The sequence below is a fragment of the Eurosta solidaginis genome, chromosome 5, assembly GCF_040869045.1.
Source record: "Eurosta solidaginis isolate ZX-2024a chromosome 5, ASM4086904v1, whole genome shotgun sequence".
NCBI lineage: Eukaryota > Metazoa > Arthropoda > Insecta > Diptera > Tephritidae > Eurosta > Eurosta solidaginis.
This window is the reverse complement of record NC_090323.1, coordinates 178674966-178696061: the sequence shown is the minus strand read 5'-3', so window position 1 is coordinate 178696061 and position 21096 is coordinate 178674966. Positions and strand designations below refer to the sequence as shown.

The window sequence follows — 21096 nt, the reverse complement described above, 5'->3', positions numbered from 1 at the left end:
TGTGCGAGTTTTTAAATTTCTTCAATAAATCAAAAGCTTCCGGGTTCGAATCGAGTTCAAGGCCTAACAATAATTTTTTATCAAAAACATTTTTTTCTTTCTTCTATTCTAATTTAAAAATTTTTTCAATTAAAAAAAAATTTATCATAATAATAATGATAAAAAATTATTGTTAGGCCTTGAGCTCGATTCGAACCCGCGATCTTGCAAATCAGTAGGCCGATATAACAACAAAAACCTAAAGCTTTATTGAGATACTACATTATGAAAACTAATAAATTTAAATTAATATTTTGGCAAAATTTTAAAACAAAGCCTTACACATTAATCTACTAAGAAGTATAGACAATTGTCATATATAAACAACTCTGATCAAAAGTTGTTTAAAATTAATGTATTTATATTAGTCAATATTAAATATTAAGCTTATGAACTTAAATATGCTTCAAAGAATACCAAAACACCTATGCACATAAATATTTACACACCACAATGTTCGCTTTATCAGCTTTTATTAGATATAATTCGTTAAGCTCTAAAGGTGCGTACATGAAAGTTTTCATAATTAATTTCACGAAAGCAATATTCATATGTACATAAAAACGTATTTACTAACACATATATATACAAAATTATTCATGAAAATATGTCTGACTTGAATTTACGTGTAGTCATAGAGTTGCTTGCAATTTCTCATGTTGTTGTTGTTGTTGTTGTTGTTGTAGCCGTGCTTTTTTTATATCTCCGAGATCTGTAAAACAAAATCTTGAAATATAAAATTCCTCTCTAAAGACATATTTGGAAAAATCGTAATATAAGGACTTTTAATAAATGGCAATTAATCCGATCCCGAAAACTTTCCCAAAATGGTCCCCATAAAAAAACTCACAAATAATTCATAAAACTAGCCGAATTGATTCCGTAAACAATCCCAAATTATAAAAAGTGTTCCCCAAATGCTTCCAAAACGTGAACGCTATGAAGTAAGTATTTGAAGAATATAAAAATAGATCCGTGAAAGTTCAGAGCATAGTCCGCTGGAGGGAGAACCTCAGTATAAATAACATAGATCGAAATATGGTCATATGCAGCACGACGTACATGCATAAAAATTAGATCAAGCTACATAGCTGTCCCTCGATCGAAATACACACAAACAGATCGACCACGTTTTGATAGACGCAAAGCACGCTTTCGGTGTCCTAAATGTGTACGCGATCCGAGGACTTTACATCGACTACATTGCCACAGGTGCTGATGGGGTACCTGGGGTGCTATTCAAAAACGTTGACCTGGTTTTGGTTAGGCACATGCATCAGCTTCTTTCGCAAAATATGGATGGACGAGTGCATGTATGACGCTTGGAACCTAGTGCTCTTTGACCAGTACACAAAAAGGGGAATCCTGCACATGCGCTAACTATCGCAGAATAAACCTTCTTAATTTCGCATATAAGGTCCCCTCAAGCGTAATATGCGAAATATTAACGCTCACCGAGAATCGGCTGATATGACCTTATCAGTGCGGCTTCAGACTAGGTTAATCTACCAATGACTAGATTTTCAGTATGCGCCCAAATCGGTAAAAAAAAAACCTGCAAAAAAAGTGACACATATCAACTCCTAGTTCAATTTCAAAGCCACCTACGACAGCACGAAAAGAAGCTCTCTATATGCCGCTATGTCTGAATTTGGTTTCCTCGGTTGTGAAAAATTACGTTGAGCAACACTACCAGCGCAGTTTGAGTTGGTGGGATATTCCAAGCGTTTAATTCTGATGGTATGCATAGATGTGCAATTTAGTATGGAATATGACATACAGAGATATATGGGGTATTCCATCCCATTTCGACCAATTTTGAACCCGACCCCTTTAGAATTGGCTGAAATTTTTTTTTCTTTTTCTAGCTTACGAAAGATGTTTTTCAGAATTTTTTTCAAATTTTTTCATCCAACTCAAAAAAGTTATGAATTTAAAAAAAACACCGTTCTTGTTCTCAAAATGCTATAACTTTTTCAAAAATTGACCGTTTGGGATCTTTTTTTTTTAATTTGTTTTTAAGTGTACTTTTCGGAAAAAATACAAAAAAATTTAAAAAATTTTTTTTTTTCAATGAAATAAAAAAAAAAAATTAATAATAATCGGCCAACTCAGGGATTAGTGGGGATGATTGCAGAATTGATTAAAGTTTTTTATGAGAAAAAAATGGCGAATTTCGAAAAATCTGGAAAAACTGAAAAATTACAAAAAAAAAAAATTTAAAAATTTTTTTGTATTTTTTCCGAAAAGTACATTTAAAAACAAATTTAAAAAAAAATATCCCAAACGGTCAATTTTTGAAAAAGTTATAGCATTTTGAAAACAAAAACGGTGTGTTTTTAAAAATTCATAACTTTTTTTGAGTTGGATAAAAAAATTTGAAAAACGTCTTTCGTAAGCTAGAAAAAGAAGACAAACTTTCAGCCAATTCTAAAGGGGTCGGGTTCAAAATTGGTCGAAATGGGATGGAATACCCCATATATATAAATAAGTTTATAGCTTTATCTGAATTTGCAAGAAAATCATTATATTTAGTGTTTCTGCGAAATGGAATGCATTTGTAGCGCATGATGACACACACAAATGAATATATCTCTTATGTATGTATGTATGTGTATATTTATCCTCGCACAAGTGTAGCTTAGTAAAGGACTTAATTGCTTCAAAAGTCTCATTAAATAAGTTATTTCTGCATATTCATGATGTTAACTGTACTGTACACACACACGCACATATGTGAATGTATGTTTAATTGAGTATTTATATTTGTTTAAATTGTATGCCTAATGACACTCATATTAAGTTAACTACTTATGCCAGAACATTTGTAAATTTATGGTTGGTTATGGCACTCAACATATTATTTGTTGGAGTGTTAAAACTTGAGAATAGCAGCAAACCATTGCTTATCTGGATTAAAATTTATATATTCATGCCTGTGCATAAATAACTATATATGTTTGTAGGTATGTATGTAACCTATACTGATGTGAATATTTGTCTAGCTTAATGCTTAAATATTGCCTAATCTAGATAAATATTTGTATGTATGCATGTATGTAAGTTTGTGTTAATAACATATTCATAAGTGTTTATCTAGTTGTTATTATGTCACACATTTGTCTAGTATACTAATACATATGCACACACACACATCTACTCTTGTAAAAACATCAACAAAACCCTGCAAAAATTTTCGAGCTTAATCCCTAAAGAGACTGATCTCCGATTGATCTCTTTTGTCTTCATTTGGGCATAATTGAACCTCTTAAGTCTCTTTCGAGTACAGTTGGGATTAGGCCGTTTAAAATGTATGTAGCCCATTTTAAAAAAACGGCAACGACGTGAGTAAAATGCAAAAGATTACAGGTGATTATTTCGAATTAAAATAAAATATAAATAAATGTAAGGCACGATAACCTCCGAAGAGATCTAAGGCCGAGCTTCTCTTCCAATTTGCGTCGTGCTCCTCTTGATGTTCCCTACAAATTGGCCGGACGGGACCTACATGTTTTTATGCCGACTCCGAACGGCATCTGCAAGGCAGATGAGTTTTCACTGAGCGCTTTTCATGGCAGAAATACACCCGGAGCGCTTGCCAAACACTGCCGAGGGGCGACCCCGCTTAGAAAAATTTTCTTATAATTGAAAAACCTTATTTCTAAAATTTTGATGTTGCTTTGCCTAGGAGTTGAACCCAGGGCATACGGTGTGATAGGCGGAGCACGCTACCATCACACCACGGTGGCCGGTTTATTCGGAATATTTCGAATTATTTAAGAAAAATGCGGAGCCATATACCGAACCTAAACTACTAGGACTTAACAATTACGCCAGAATTAGGGTTAAATTTTCGGAGCATATTTTTATTCCTTTTCGAAAAGCGGGCGAACATCAAATAGATTTGGTTGCTTGGCAAACCCTTTGGTTGTGTTTCTGCCATGAAAAATGCGACTAGGCTCTAGTTGAGTCCTTATTGAACCGAAAAGGGACTAGTCTTCATGTGTTCCCATATGGGTACAAAGAGGATTGGTGCTATCGATACCTTTCAGCTACAAATGGGTACAATTAGTCTCTTCATAGGATATGCTTAAACAAAATGGAACAGTTCAACTCATGCAAAGAGATCAAAACTGGGATTGATCGCATACTTCTTTGCGATTAGGCCCGGATTAATCCTATACTAATCGTATTTTTTGCAGGGAACTTTTGCACACATACATATTTACGCATACTTGTATGTGCACTTTTATGTGCATTTGTTATATGCAAGGGTAACTGTTCATCCATTTATAAAAGTGAGGAAGTTTTCGCAAAAGATTTGATGGTGAAAGTAATTAATTTTCTCTTTCAAAACTTTGCTGTCAAAAGTGCAAGGAAACTTTCTCAAACTAAAATAAAGATAACAGTAATAACAGACTATGAGCATGTGAGTTCAATGTGTTATAACATATGATGTTATTTATCATAAGTCACGTAAATCTTGCAAAAATGAAAACGAAATGACAGCCATTACACATTCGTCACCTTCTTTTGTCTTACTTTTAGTATCTAGATGAAGATGAAGAAGAAGCAATCAACCAAATCATATATAAGTGCCATTTTCCACTGCAGCCACAAAGGCTCTAGAAAATATTCGCAACCTACTCCCAGTGAACTTGTATGGTTAACTTTAAGGAAGTTTTCATGCTGACAGACCACAATTCCGATTTGGACCACATTAGATTGGGTCATACTGGATATTCCGGATCCCTTCCCTTGACTAGCTACATAGATCCTCTTTTTGGTAACAGCAGTAGCTCCAGAATCCCACAGAGATAATAACGGTATGATAGCTCTATTTAATATAATTATTAGCCATTCCCTTGTAAGACTCCAAACTTTATGTCAATGTAGGAAATGGTTTTTACTTGAGAACGGTGCGCCACTGAAGAGGCCGTTCGTCAGTTGTTATTTACGAATCTGACATCTTTTGCAAATTTCTCTAGCATTCAAGCAGTGAACGCTAAACTAACGCATCACAACGGTGATCCTGATGTTGTTGTTATTGTTCTTGTTGTTGTTGTTGTAGCGATAAGGATACTCCTTAAGGCCTTGGAGAGTGTTATCGATGTTGATGGTCCTTTGCCGAATGCAGATCCGGTACGTTCCGGTAACAAACACCATAAAGGCACTAGCCTCACCATCTCGGAAAAGATTTGTTATGACCACATAAAACCTTCTAGGCCATTCCGCCCTCTCACTCCTTAGATCCATCAGGAGTCCGGGGTCGCCAGAGCTTCGCCTGTTAATGAAACAGGATTCGCCACGGGTATGTGAGGTTGACAAATTTGCGCGACACAACCCTTGGATCAATTTGGTATTTTAGTCGCCTCTGACGACAGGCATACCTACTGCGGGTATATTCTTAGCCCCCTTAACCGCTGGGGGAGGGGGGGGGGGGGGTGATTCTTGTCGCAGATCACAGTGGTGTATGGAACCGAAATACTATACAAGCTGTAGGGACGAAGATTAGAACGATTGTGGTAAGCACCTCTTTGCAGATACCTATTTTATCTCTGTATAAGCACCACATTGAGTTTTTACCGTAGCTTGGGTCTACTGAAATCGGAGATTGGAAAACTGGTTAAATTTCCTACTATTTTGCAACTCTGCTGCAACCAAACTTGGAACGATATTATTGTAGACGAAAGCTCATAATTATAGCGTGATGTAAGGGTGGAACAAATAAACGGAGATAACCAACAATTATATCTCATGGAGTGAGAAGGCCTTACACTGTCAATATTTCTGTTATTACTAACTGAAGCTTACTTAAGGTTAGACCCCGTAGCGCGATTGAATAAGTTTTACGCTACCTCTGAGATCTGTGGAAGTTTTTTTCAGCTGTGTCACTTCCAGTTACGCCAAATTTTCGGAGTTCGGGTACTCTCCCAAATCTTGGAGTATGGTCGAAATCACTTTAATTTCAAAGCAGGAAAATGCCAAGTAATCTGGACTTTTGTTTCTTTAAAGACCAAAAACTCATCAGACCTAACAATAGTCCTGTAATATGGGTATTTACTTCTGCTAATTGGCCTTCATATACAATGATTTAATGCGCCTTGTCATCTAAGTTTCCTATAATACCTATAGATATCAGAGCAATCAGTCTCTCCTTGTTACTCCTTAAAACAATGGAGGACCAAATTAACCTGAACATAGGGCTAACGACTCGCAGAGGTATCTATCGGCATCTCATCGTGTATTTTGTAAAGTTATTTCAAGAGAATCAGTCTCCATTCAAAATAAAACAAATTTAAGAATATTTAGACGACAAAAAATTCACTGGCCTTTTCTGAACATCTGGAAGGGGTTAAACAATCACTTGGCAAATTTTCACATAACATAACTGTCGAAGTTGAGTAGGTGAGTAGGAGCCACAATCGAGAAAAAGTTGGATGCCCCCTACACATCATATCTACTTTTGATATCTAGAAAAGAATTTCAATCGTTTTCCACCAGATCCTTTCAGCGGAATTAGGGCCGCCCTTTACTCTGCTTCAGTAGGCTGGTTCCGATAGAAATACTTTCGTGGCCGGAGCATCTTCAATCAATCGCATAACATGGCCTAGCCAAAGCCGCCGCTGCATTTTGATTCGCTGGAGTATGTTGACGTCGATGAGCTCGTACAGCCCATCACTAAATCGTCTTCGTTATTCGCCGTCGCCAATGCCTAGAAGTCCATTAAAATTTCGGGGGACTTTTCTTCGAAAGTTCAGTGGCTGCCTACGCAGAATAATTTACCAGCTATGATACTTGACGAATCACGGTTTTATGGATATCGATTGGGTATTAGAATTCGTCTCACCCGGCTCCCCGAAAAGTTTATGTAGGGTTGAGATCGGCTTATTCAAAATTAATAAACAACAGTTTTGAAGTAACTATGGCTAACTTCACCATTTTCTTACACAGTATCACAATGCATCTACATGTTGCCTTAGTGAATTACTCCTCTCCATCTCCTGGAGGGTAGTTGGAAGAAAAACTACTAGGTAAAGAAAGCCGCGCATGTCTGGTTCTGCTTCTTTGTGTATTAAGGAGACTGGTGTTGCTGACGCTTTGCCGGATACAGCTACAATACTGTGACGAATATTAACATCACTATGCTATTAGTAAATAATCACAACAACAAATACAGTAACCAGCCAAAATAACGTACATGCACACACATAACCAGCAGCTCGAGGTGAAGAAATATCTCACACACACACACACATATTTAGTCATAAGCCGAAGTTGCTACTCACACATACACACGCATATAGCTCAATTACCAAGCAGGAGATACAACAGTTCTAGAAGACGAAACGTCTTAGTAGGAATATGCGGACGAGGCAACAGAGAGTATAATAGCAGCGCAAGCTGAGGAATGACTGATCAGTTTGATTTAAACACGCTATTAGTTGTGAAGTGAAGTACAATTGTGAAGTACTCCCAAAGCAATCTAAATAAAGACCAGTTTGCAATACTGAATATTAGAGTTATTTATTCGACAGTTTAGCGATTCGGACGTTAGCAGAAAGTGCATAATATCCAGAATTTCCCTAAATTCGTTACAATACGTTAGGGAAAATAGCACCATTAAGATATTAGCCCCTCTCTACATGGCATGATTTGATATGACCTTCTTGGTCGTGAAACCCCTCGTTCCGTGAGAAATTCGAGGTCACCAGGGCCTTTGAATGAATAGGATTGCCGAGGGAAGATGAGATTAAAAATTGCATTAGGTATAAATTGCGCTGGCTCCTCCTTGAAAAAGGTTGCGCTACACAAATACTCGATTGCTTTATATGTTGGAAGCGTTTGTACATTATCATTATCTTCACTTGAATTTTCAGAAATATTTGCAATACCACATCTCGTTACTTTTTCAAATAACGTGGATTCCGTCCCTCACCATATGCCACACGTAGATATGTATTTCTAGTATTCCGAAAAATATTACTCATACGTCACGTCTTTCATACATTTAAGCATGCACAAAGGACAACTCAATCGTTTCACAGCTGTGGTAGAGGAAAGTACTAAATCAATATTTGCCGCACTGACACCGGACGTGGTTGGCATGAACAGTTACAAATAGCATTCGCAGAGTTTGCAGTTGGTGTATGAAACTCTTAAATGGGACACCAATAGAAATGCTCGTAAAACCAGCAGCCTCACTCCTTTGTTCGAGCGATATTCGAAATATTTTCAGATGCTTCTCAAATTGTTAGCTTTGTATCACAAACTTGCTTGTTTATGCATTATTTAGAATTCGTCATTTTGTGGTCGCGTCAAATTTAATGGCGTGCAGTAAAATCATTCTGCAAATGAAGTAAACGCCTAATGATTGTGCTGAAATGAATGTAGTACCCACTTGACACTATGACAATATTAATGTATGTGAAAGCAATAAATATTATGCTCACTTAACAGCGCTACACGCACACACACACACATTTACTTATGCTTCACTAAAGCATGAAAATCAAAAGCTTTCAAACGATTTGGTAGTTAAGTCAATGTTGCGTATCAGTCACAGTATTTCTGCACATAAGAAATACAAAAAACTATTAAAAAAGTCATCATTTTCATTTCACTGTCACTGATTGCTTTTGCCTGCCACAAATATAACTCTTATTATAATTGATTGCAGAAATAAAAGCAGAAGCAACAATCTCAATTTTGTTTGCTCAGTCATGAGATGATGGCTGAGCGGACGGTTGACATCTCTTTAGTTTTTGACGTAGAATGGGTCTTTCTCGGTAAACATTAATTTATCTGGTACCTCTTCAAAATAATTACGGAGATATAGGGTATTTTCATTTTTTTGTGCTGCTTATTCCCTTTGTCTCAATTTCGAGCTCATTCCACTGCTTCCTCCAGCTCCCAAAGTCATCCATAATCCCATTCTCACTCTCACTCGCACTCACACTCCTACGCCCACTATCACAGTCACGTCCACATCCCCTCCCACTCATATTTTTTAATATATATAATCTCTCGATTTTTAAGTTTTTCAAGAAAGAGCGTTGCAACGTCCACTTTTCCAGAACTCTTTACAGATAGAAATATCTATATAGCTATATATATTCAATTAACAGTAGTTTGAGCGTAACAGACTCAAAGTTTTGACAAAATGAAATTTATAAAGCATGGGACGTGACACCGCCCACTTTTCTAAATTACAAACCCAAAGAAATATCGGGTGACCAGTTGTATTTACTCGAAAAATGTTGTAAAGATGTGTTGAGTATTTTCGACGGTCATAGGCTACGGCGGCCGCCATAGTGTGGAGGTAGCGTGCTCCGCCTACCACGCCGAAGATCCTGGGTTCATTTTCCGGGCAAAGCAAGATCAAAAATTTAGAAACAATTTTTTTCAATTATAAGAAAGTTTTTCTAAGCGGGGTTGCCCCACGGCAAATATTTGGCAAATACTCCGAATGTAAAAGATATCTAGTGAAATCTCATCTGCCTTGGAGATGCTGCTCTCAGTCAAATTCAAAGGAATTAGAAAAGAAGCTCTTCAGAAAAACTCTTTCCTTATAACCCCCTCCCTACGTTACTTTTTTTCTTTCATTCGCCTTCCATTTCTCTCTCCTCTTTTCAGCCACGCAGATTTTTTTCTTGCTCTCCGTCTCTTTCTGCCCCCTTTCCACAGTCCACTTTCTTTCTATATTTCATACCTGCATATTTTTTCTCCCAAATATTCTATTTATCTTTCTCTTTCGTTCCTTCCCCTTCTTTTCATTCCTCGCTTTCTCTTCTTTCTCTCTTTTAACATTCCCGCTACCTCCCTTTCTAACACTTTTCTACCTTTACAATATTCGTTTCCACAACCGCACTTATCTATGTTCCCTGTTAAGTCCTTTCCTCTCACACTTCCCCTAATTTCTCTCTTGCAATTGCTTTCCATCTGGCTTTTTTCTCCATAAGAATGTGCTTTTGAGTTTGAGTACATAAAAATCGTCAAGTTCGATTAGTAAGCAGACAAGTGTACGTCTAGAAAACGAATATTTTAAATTAACTTGAGCTCGCAACATGGGTTGAAGTTAGGCCACAAAAGAGGTGATTTTACAAATGACTCTATCGATAACAAATTGAAAAGTTGTCGCTAACAACAACACTCTGATAACAAGTGGATGATATTCGATAACAAATCGTTAACTATTTAATGACAAATCGATAACTTTTCAAGAGATAACTGTTCAATTTTGATAACTTTTCAAGAAAAAATCGAAAACTTTTTATAACAAGTGATATTTTGATAAGAAATCGTTAAATTTTACAATGCCAACCTATTATAAATCGATACTTTTTCGATTACAAATCTGTACCATGCCTGTAAGAAATTGCTAATACTCACTTTACAAATCGATAATTTTTTGATAAATAATCGATAATTTTTCGATAACAAATTTATAAATTTTCGATAGCAAGCCGCTTATGAATTGGTAACACTATATAACAAATCGATATATTTAACTAGGAAATCTTTCAATTTCGAAAACAAATCGTTACATTTATTCTTTAATTTATTCTATAAATAATCGATAGCTTAAGGACGAAAATTCGTTAACTTTTCGATAAAAATTTGATAACTTTTCGATTAGAAATCAGTAACACGGCGATAACAATTAAATAAAATATCGACAGCAAATCGATAGTTTTTCGAAAACTTGCAAATTTAAAACACTTCTTAAACAAATCGATACACCTGATCGATAACACTTCTTTCCTTTTTTTCTTTGATTTGCCTTGATTTTTTCCATTTTTAAACTTGGTGGCCTCATCTGTGGCATAGTCCGCAACCAAAGCAAAATGAACTGGCCTCCTAATGTTGTTGTTTTTTTTTCTCATACGATGAATCTGCACTAAATCACGTGCACCATATTTTACCTCCTTTGCTGTGTATTTTCTTCTTCTTATTGCCCAAATTTTTTCAACAGAAAATGTCATGTCATCTGTGGCCGCCATAGCATAACCTTATTGTTGTCCATATGCTTGGGCATTGTATGTGTATGTGTTTGTGTGCGTTCACGTGATTGTATTATATTCTTTCTCTACAAAAATTTGCCTTTTTTTTGGCAATTCAAGTTGAAATTACTTTGGCGTGCCCCGAGTGACAATTTTACTATACGCTTGGTGTAATTTGATTGTTTTATATTTGCCTTTCCATTATTTCATTGTTCGTCTTTTGACATTTCGGGTGTTACTTAAATTGATTTTATGGGTTGTGATTACTGTCATTCTGCAGAAGTTCTATATGTGTGCGTTCACATACATACACATGTACGGATATATAACACGTATGCTAAGAAAGCTTGTAGTTTTATGACACGTCCCAATAATTAGAAACAGATTTATGTAGTTTAGTTAACTTTAGCAGTGCTCTTTTGATTAACTCATAGATGTGCGTAGATAATGGCTTCTAATCAATCGGAGGCAATTTAATAAGAGTCTCTATAGTTAACTCTATGCATTGGTATTTACTCACAGATACATTAAGATGAAATTTATGGAGTTATGCACAGGAAGCTCCTTGCCCAAAATGAAGATTTGTTGTCATACCACATAAGAAAACGGCTATGTAAGCTGTAGCTTCTAATAGATCCGTTTCGTAGAAGTAGTTACGACCGATAAGTCCTGGGTAAGTCCATCGGATATCCCAGTAGGCTCAGACCGGAAACTTTCCCTAAGCTCTGGTAAAAGCTGGAGAGTAAAGTAGGAAGTGTCTCGATGATCCACCTCGTCCTCCACCATGCATCTATAGGGTTTCTAATATGTTAGAGCGTGCCGCATGGACTCACATTGGAAAATAAACCATCAAAACCCGATAAATAAAAAATGGCGCTACTCTGCCCAGCGTTGGCTTAGCTGATTCAAGGTCCATCTACAGACGCCAGGCGAACTCCGTTCTGCTACATCCATCGTCATTTATCAAGTTATACTCATGCAATCTAAGAGGTACGGGACTGGCAAGCATATGTTTTTAATATGAAAATATTCGACGCAACCGCAATCGTGGGCTTGAAAAGCCAGTTGGCTATTCTAGTATATGTTTAATTCCTTAACCGTATTAGCACTAGACTGCATCTCATATACCGCATTCTTAATAGCAGTATCCTCCGCCTGGAAGACGCTGCTGTGATCATGGAACTTAAACTTACGGCTTACATCGAGCTGCTTGCAGAAAACCTCTCCTCCAAACTTTCTGTCCAACTTCCACGCATCCCTGAAGCAGGTTGACTTTCTCCATTCCTTTATTGAGAGGTTGACTGTTCTGAAAAAGAGTTATTCTATGATTGTATGTAAAAAATAAAATATAAGAATAAAGTGATGGATAAAAGCCAAAAATTATAGCGCAAAACATAGTTTGTACGTCGTTCGGAGGCAAGACAAAACAGAAACTTAAAACGAAATTAAGATATTGCGGTGTTAACAAATCTTTTAGATTATAAACTTTTATTCAATTTGTTTCAATTTCATTAGAGTCTTCTCTTATAATTTGTACCCATTCAAAGTTGTTTTTCTAGTAGGTCAGTAAAAACTACAAATTGTTTGCAAAGAACTGGGCTTTTCCAAAATATGCACTGAATGAGCTCTGGCTATCACTCCACAATATGAAAGCCCCTGCATATAACTTCTCTCTTTTTTTCAAAGAAGGAAGCATCGAAAGCCTCAAAATCAGCGTGAGATTTAATCCGCACTAAACTTCTTACCGTCTGAGTTCCATTTCAATCGGATACTACCATCAAGTGTTTCGTCGTGGGGTTGGTTGAGCTTAAGGCTCTACACCTTTTGGGTCACATCGCTTTAGTTTCAGAGTCGCATACGCCGGGATAATCACTCTCTTGCCAACTACGTCAACGTGTTGATGATTACTTACAGTTTCGTACACTATCACGCAGGAGTACATCGTCCTAAAGAGCGGAATATTTCTTGTTGCATTGTAGCCTTTTTAAAATACATTACTTTCCATTTACTATTATTATTATATTTTATTTTTTTCAATTTTATTTCAGTTTTTAGTTTTATATAAATATTTTATTTTGTTTTAGTATTTATACCCGCTGTACTTGTGCACAGGGTATTATAAATTTGATTGGATAATGGTTGGTTGTATAGGTATAAAGAATCGTATTGTAACGAATTTGCTGGAAATTCCTCTTATTTGCCCTTTTGCTAGGTTCGTATCGCTAAACTGTTGAATAAATAACTCCAATATTGAATAATGGAAAAATGGCCTTTATTAAAATACTTCACAATAACACTCAAACGGTGTAACGAATAGCTTAATAACCAAACTGATAGCTCAAATGAAACTCCACTATTCAAAATAATACTGCTATTGCTCGCTAGATATCGTCTTAGTCGTAACTGCTTGACAACTCAAATCAAACTGAATTACTTCTTACTCGCTTGGCACGCTTTTATAGTTTACGCTGCATACTTCTAGGCTCTTCGATTTCCAGAACTTACTAGTTGTTTTGGCTACAAAATCGCCAGCCACAACTACGTGCACAAATTATTGCTCTCTCTTGTGACAACTCAGATAAGATATATGCATGTGTTTGTGCATTACCGCTCCGCTGCTCGTATACGTACATATGTGTAGACGCAATTATTGATTCGTTTATGTAGATACATAATGATTGAATTATTGATGTGAATTCACGTCACTGCTTAGCATCGGCCTGGAGATGGCAGCACTCCTCAGTTTTGCTAATATTCGTAACAGTATCTTCAGTATCGAATAAAAATTTGATTGAACTATGTCCGTCCGTCCGTCCGTCCGTTAACATGATAACTTGAGTAAATATTGCGATATCGTCACCAAATTTAGTACACGAGCTTATCTGGACACAGAACAGACTGGTATTGAAAATGAGCGAAATCGGATGATAACCACGCCCTTTTTTATATATACATATAATATAATATGGAAAACAAAAAAAAAAACCTTATTATTTAGTAAATAATACACCTAGAATGTTGAAATTTGACGTGTGGACTGATATTGAGACTATTCATAAAAATTTGTAAAAATTATTTTAAATAGGCGTGGCACAGCCCACTTGTGGTAAAATCAATTTTACAAATATTATTAATCATAAATTAAAAATCCTTAAACCTATCGTAACAAAATTCGGCAGAGAGGTTGCCTTTACTATAAGGAATGTTTTGAAGAAAATTAACGAAATCGGTTAAGGACCACGCCCACTATTATATATAAGAATTTTAAAAGGGGCGCGCTCGAATAAAATAAGCTATATCTTTGCAAAAAGAGCTTTATATCAATGGTATTTCATTTCCCAAGTGGATTTATAACAACATATACGAAAAATTCAAATTTAAAAAAACGGGCGTGGCACCGCCCATTTTATCACTAAGCAATTTTCTATGTTTCGGGAGCCATAACTCGAAGAAAAATTAACTGATCGTAATAAAATTGGGTACGCAAATTTTCCCTATAGCAGGAAATATTTCTAGAAAAATTGGACGTGATCGGTTAAAGACCACTCCCACTTTTATATAAAAGAATTTTAAAAGGGTCATAGACGAAAATAATAAGCTATATCTTAGCGAAAAAGAGCTTTGTATCAATAGAATTTTACTTTTTAATTGAGTTATAAAATTAAGTTGGAAAACACTAAAATTTTTGAAAATGGGTGTGGCACCGCCCTTTTTACGACTAAGGAATTTTCTATGTTTCGGGAGCCATAACTCGAAGAAAAATTTACATATCGTAATGAAATTGTGTACACATATTTTCCTTATAGCAGAAAATATTTCTAGTAAAAATGGACGGGATCGGTTAAAGACCACGGGAACTTAGATACAAAACAAGTTTAAAAAGGTCGTAGGCTAGAATAATAAGCTATAACTTAGCAAAAAATAGTTTTGAATCAATGATATTTCACTTATCAAATTTTATTGTAACAGGAAAAGGTGGAGACATTTTTTTAAAGGGGCGGTGCCACGTGTTATGTAGACAAGTAATTTATCTGAAATGAAATATACAATTAAAGTTCACGCTGAGTATATAATGTTCGCTTACACCCGAACTTAGACACCTTTACTTATTTTAAACTAAAATTATTTCAGAATAGAAGCATATGTATTAATACGCAGCTGGGTATGTAATGTTCGGTTTCACCCGAACGTAGACTTCCTTACTTGTTATTTTTTACTTAATATTTTTTTTTCAACAATTTTCGATTATGTTGCACCACGATTTATTCAGTTTCACTGGTAGAGGCGGCCTTGTTCGTGTGTTAACTTTCACTATATATGAAACTGCAGTGTTTTCACTCCGACGTCACTATTTGCACGGTTGGATTGGCCTGATCACCAATCCGTAGCTAAGCCTTTCGGGTTTGTTATCGTTTTTGGTTCTTGTGCTTTTGGAAATGCCTTATGTCATATCCGCATCACGGATATCTTAATGTTGCCTGGTCGCCGTTACTGCAACTCAGCCCTTCTTCTCTCAAGTGTGTAAACCTGTTGCTGCTGACCATAATATTCAGAGACCATGTCTCCAGTCCGCGGTTCGTTGTTTACTAATGTCGTTTATAAACAGTTGGAAAGACCTTGTTTTCAAACCGTTCCCTAACCTTCTATTATTTTTACTATATTCTAGACTTTACCTAGTATCGTGACTCTGACACCGCTATTTTATAATTTATAATTATGTATATGTATTATAAGAGAGTCGCTTTCTAAAATCCGTACTTAATTCAATAACCTCCGCTTTGTTAGCGTGTTTTGCAGCCGTCAAACTGTCCTGTTTAATGTTCGCTGCTACGTCGGAGTTTTTTCAGGCTTCGAAACCCTTTATTGTTTACGCCACGGCATGCTGCGTACCATTTAAGTTGCCTTGTATCATGGCCAATTGGTGGTTCTGGAGTTTAATATATTCCCTAAAGGTTAAAGGTTAAACCTCTACGAGTTGGCGCTGGCGAGTACCGAAGAAGATTTAACGATGAGCTGTACGAGCTATACGCAGACATCAACATAGTTCAAAGAATTAAAACGCATCGGCTGCGCCGGCTAGGCCATGTTATGCGAACGAAAGATGACGCTTCGGCCAAGAAAGTGTTTCTATCGGAACCCGCCAATGGAAGCAGAGGTAGAGGCGGGCCCCCACTCCGCTGGAAGGACCAGGAGGAAAACGATTTAAACTCCCTTGGCGTGACCAAGTGGCGCCGGTTGGCAGAGAGAAGGAGCGACTGGCGTGCCTTGTTGGACGGCCATAACCGTTTAAACGGTTAAGCGCCAATTAAGTAAGTAAGTAAGTTAAAGGTTAAACAAAAAAAGGCAATTTTACCATACAAATTATTTCGGGCTACTTGAGAGAATCTTCGTCGGTTTCTTATCGGTAACAAACAATACCGACGAGTCATTGTATTACTATCGGCTTTTTATTGAAAGTGAGATTATCGTCGAGTTTTCGTTTTTGAAGCAGCTTATTTGGCTGAGTCATCGGCTTCGCTCTTTTTTTTATTGGCTTTTTAACGACGGGTCGTAGTGTGATGGTAGCGTGCTCCGCCTACCACACCGAAGATCCTGGGTTCACGTCCCGGACAAAACAACATCAAAATTTTAGAAAAAGACTTTTCAATTAGAAGAAAATTTTTTAAGTCGGGTCGGCCGTCGGCAGTGTTTGGCAAGAATTCTGAGGGTATTTCTGCCATCAAAACTCATCTGCCTTGTATATGCCGATCGGGGTCGGCATAAAACGAGTAGGTCCTGTCCAGCCAATTTGTAGGAAACATTGAAAAGGAGCACGATGCAAATTGGAAGAGAAACCCGGCTTAAAATCTCTTCGGAGGTAATCGCGCCTTATATTCATGCATTTATTTTTTTTTTTCTTATCGACGGGTCACAAATGTGTTATCGAATTTATATTGAAGTTTTATCAGCATCTGTTTTGAAGTAATGCGAAAAGTCGTCTATAGTAACGAACACGCCGATTACAAATTGGTAACATTCCAATTACAAATCAATAAATTTTTGATAACAAATTGATAACTTTCAACAACGTAAATATTAACAAATCGTTTCGGTAACATACCGACAACTACTATGATATTAAATCGCTAAGTTTTCGATAGCAAATCGATAAGCTCTTGATAAGAAATCGATAACTTTTTGATAGCAAATTGATAACTTGGTGATGAGCAAAAAATAACTTTTAGATTGCGAATCGATAGGTTTTTGGTAAATGTCGATAGCTTCTTGGTTAACAATGGATAACTTTTCGACAATCAATCGATAACCTTTCTAAAGTAAATCAATAAATGCTGACTAAAGAATTGATAACCCTCCCAAAATAAATCTAAAAGTTTCCTAAAAAATGTCCAACATCTTGATAACATATCGATAACTTTTCGATAACAAATTGGCCAGAGCATACTTATAACAAACCGATATTTCGTTGAAAGGAAATGAATAATACGCTATAGCCCGTCGAGAATAAACCGATAACTCAACGATAACAAACCGTTACCACTTCCATGCCAAATAAATAATATGCCGCACAGTGGTTCAGAAGCGGAGAAAAGCTACATAAATAAATTGCCAAACCTATTTTTTACACATTTTTCCACACTATTTAAATGAATGAATGTTTCGAAAAATTTATTCCGATTTCACAGTTTAAAATAAGGCTTTAAGGAAAAATCTGAGAAATTTAATATTATTTTTTTATTGTATATACATTCATGCATGAAGACGACTTCAACAGAATACAAACTATTTTCCTCCTCTTTTCATCAACTTAAAGTAAAAACTGGCTAAAATGTGGTTTTAAAGGCTATAGAAGAAATATTTCACCATGCTCCAAGCTAAGAACAATATTACCGGTTTTGGCTCCGGCCGCGGGTTTGAGCTCTAATATTTGGGAAATTTACGCTTACATTATGTGCCTGCATAGAACATACCAGTTCCAAACACTGCGCCTACGCTTACACCTACATTCTGGATTCGCCCATACTATGAGAAAAGATGTTATTACACCAAAACATTTATTGGGCCAACTCATGAAAGTCACTGCATGCATGAGAAATCTGGTAAGCGTTTTGAGCAAGTGCCAATCGGCACGCGTCATCCGGCAAGCTATTTTAACGAGTTTATTCAATTTACTCTCGATTAAATTTTCTTGATTCAAAAAAGCGAATTTATGTGCTTTCTCACAATATATTGTTTATTTTTATATATATATACATATGTATATACGTATACATCTGTTTGCATGCGGGCGTGCTCATGCCTCTGGCCATGTATATCTGAGTAAATGTTTTGTGTTATGTGAGATATAAAAATATAACCAGATATAGTAAGCAATATGTAACAACAAATATAACAATAACACAATATAATCTATAGCGATTTGTAGTAGCATCTGCGTGTTTGTCAGTTACACATGTATACTATAATGTACAAACATATGTATGCTCACGTAAGAACAAATCAAATAAATTATATCAGCTGTGAAAATAAATGCGTCTTACGTCAACTGACGACTCACAAGTCTCACTCTACTTCAAGGGGTTGTAACGTGATGCTATATTAACAATACTAAACAACTTTCCGGATATTGATGATGATTGCTTAACAAGTGTACAAGCCAAATAAAAAAAAAAAAATAAACAAATAAATAAAAGTAAAAAAAGGTTAATGTGTTTATTCTTTTGAATGCGAGTTGCTAAAAATTAATGAATAAAACAAATACTTTTTAATGCCGTCTCTCTCTCTTTCCGTCTATCTAAAAATAATGCATCACATTCTCGTTATCATTAGCTGGGTGCTTTTGGGGCAAAGCTATTGTACAAGTTCCCCAAAGTTTGCTATTGGCCGCGAAATCAGTTCAAGATGAGAGAGAATGTCGTGTCCCGCCAGCTCTATTAAGCATCCATTTCGCTTTTATCAAAACTAACTGTCAAGTATCATTCCAAGCTTCTAACTCTAATCTAAAGAAGCAACATTGCTTGGACAAAAGAAGTCGGTTTGAGAATGAGGTTCCTGTTTCTTTTCAAACAAAAAAAAAAAAACAAAAACAGTTAGTCCACTAGGCCGCCAGCCAGCATTTGGTAGATCCACATTTTACCTGAGAGAAAACAGAACACCATTGGTGTCATGCTATCTGACACCGCAACTTGTAAAATAATTAGATCGCTAGGCAAGCGCTTTAGACACCAGAGAGAGATAGCAAACCTCTAGCCAAAGCTGGCGGTAAGAGAATGTATACCCGCACAATTGGAATACCGGTAAAATAGGTCTTCTTCAGAATTTTTGGGGATCTTTTAACCTCACATATACTTGCTACAGCCTCGCTTTATCAGATACTCCAAGGTAGCAGGTACAATTTTCTGAGTCTCGTGTACTTATTGCAATCTTCGACGCTTTCACAGAATCTTACCCAAGTGTCCTTCGTAGCTTTTCCAATTTCTGACTTTCGAATGTACTCTAAAATATTGTAGAACTAACAGTTTGTTGGTCGTTTTTTCCCGGCCCTATTGAAACTACATATACCGGAAACCCTGAAGTCATCTAGCACCTCCGTCTACCACACACCAGTCTAAGTTAGTTTAAGTTGGGTGGCAGCTGTTCAGTTAAGGAACAGCTCATTTGCATACATTTACGCTGGTCCGTTGTGTTACCACATAGTCTAACGGTGATACTAACTTCAAGTTAGTTAGCATAAAGTGATTTGATGATTTCACCTCGTCGTCCTCCATACAGCTCACAAACCTCGGGATGTCCTGTATATTTGGGCTACCCTATGAACTTGCATTGGGCAGTGCCCTGTTGAAAATCCAATCTTCTTCCCATTTCGTATACTTGTTTACACATTAAGGTGGGTCCAAAAAAATTCATATTGGTATACTGAAACTATTGTTGATGAGCTTTGTAAACATTTATAGCATCATCGAGCGCTTATAGCTAACAACGAATCAGAAAGACTTCGAAAACATGGCAAAAGGTGGCATTCGCTGAGCGTTTGCATAGTTGATTTGAGGTCCGCCTGTCCAGAAGAGGAGAACAAGTGGCCCGCAGAATTCCACTCACAGTCACGTTCAATTCGCTCGTGCCTGTACCTGCTAAGAAATCGATTTGACAGTGGCCACGGATGTCCATATGCCTTGACACCCAGATAGTTTGTATCAAAAAGCATTATGTGCTACCGCAAGTGAGTTCAAGCAATCCCCAGTATCAGAGCTGAGTGCTTCTATAGCCCCTCATCATCTGAGTAGAGGTTAAGTTCCCTAACAGCTACAACGGTGAGTACCATCCCATTGAATGCCTCCTTTAAAGTTGAATATATTGCCTAGAAGACTTGCAGTGGTCGGCAAGCCTAAATTTGGACCAAAGGCTAAAGACAAGACTTTTTTTGAACCGAAATCAAACTAAAAAGTTAATTTGTTCGTATACATTTGATGCCTTAAAATTTCTTACTCGGTTTTAGTTTGAGAGCATCTGTGCATTTTTTACAACCCGATAACGAAAGATTGCTGCTTGACTATATAACCTAAACAACAAAACAATATTCAACAGCAACAAATGCTTAATGGTGAATACATCGTGAATGAAAAAAACACAAACATTTATTTGTAAAGAAAGACCCCTTTCCCATACTTGTTAACACATTAGGGTGGGTCAAATTTGCTTTTTTCTTTTGGCGTAGTGAAATTATTGTTGCATACAAAAAGATAGCCTGTAAAAATTTTAGCCTTCTATCTTCAAAGGCCCCTCATCCCGTTTTTAGTTTTTCCTTACAAATCATATATGAACTTTTATACAATTTGTGGTTGAATTTCAATCTCGATTAAGTACAAAACAGCCCAAGCTAGCAAAAAATCATTTGAAATCTTTTTTGAAGGCCGCTTAATTTTCTATAAGATTAAGTATTGCTAGTGATTTAAATAAAATAAATAAATGTAAAGCGCGATAACCTCCGAAGAGATCTAAGGTCGAGTTTCTCTTCCAATTTGCGTCGTGCTCCTCTTGATTTTCCCTACAAATTGGC

At 36.5% G+C, this 21096-nt stretch overlaps 1 protein-coding gene across 2 annotated transcripts in view; it reads right to left on the bottom strand.

Moving 5' to 3' along the window:
* Window positions 1-454: 454 nt before the first annotated feature.
* Window positions 455-21096, bottom strand: part of Ir64a (Ionotropic receptor 64a) — a 685241-nt gene continuing 664599 nt past the window's right edge. Inside the window, exon 12 of one of the 2 annotated variants that reach the window (XM_067757679.1) lies at window positions 455-751. In XM_067757679.1, the coding sequence (XP_067613780.1) occupies window positions 737-751 (15 nt within the window). In that variant the 3' untranslated portion in view covers window positions 455-736. Of the gene's footprint in view, window positions 752-12321; window positions 12344-21096 lie in introns of those variants that run through there. The other variant, XM_067757680.1, reaches the window with a different exon arrangement.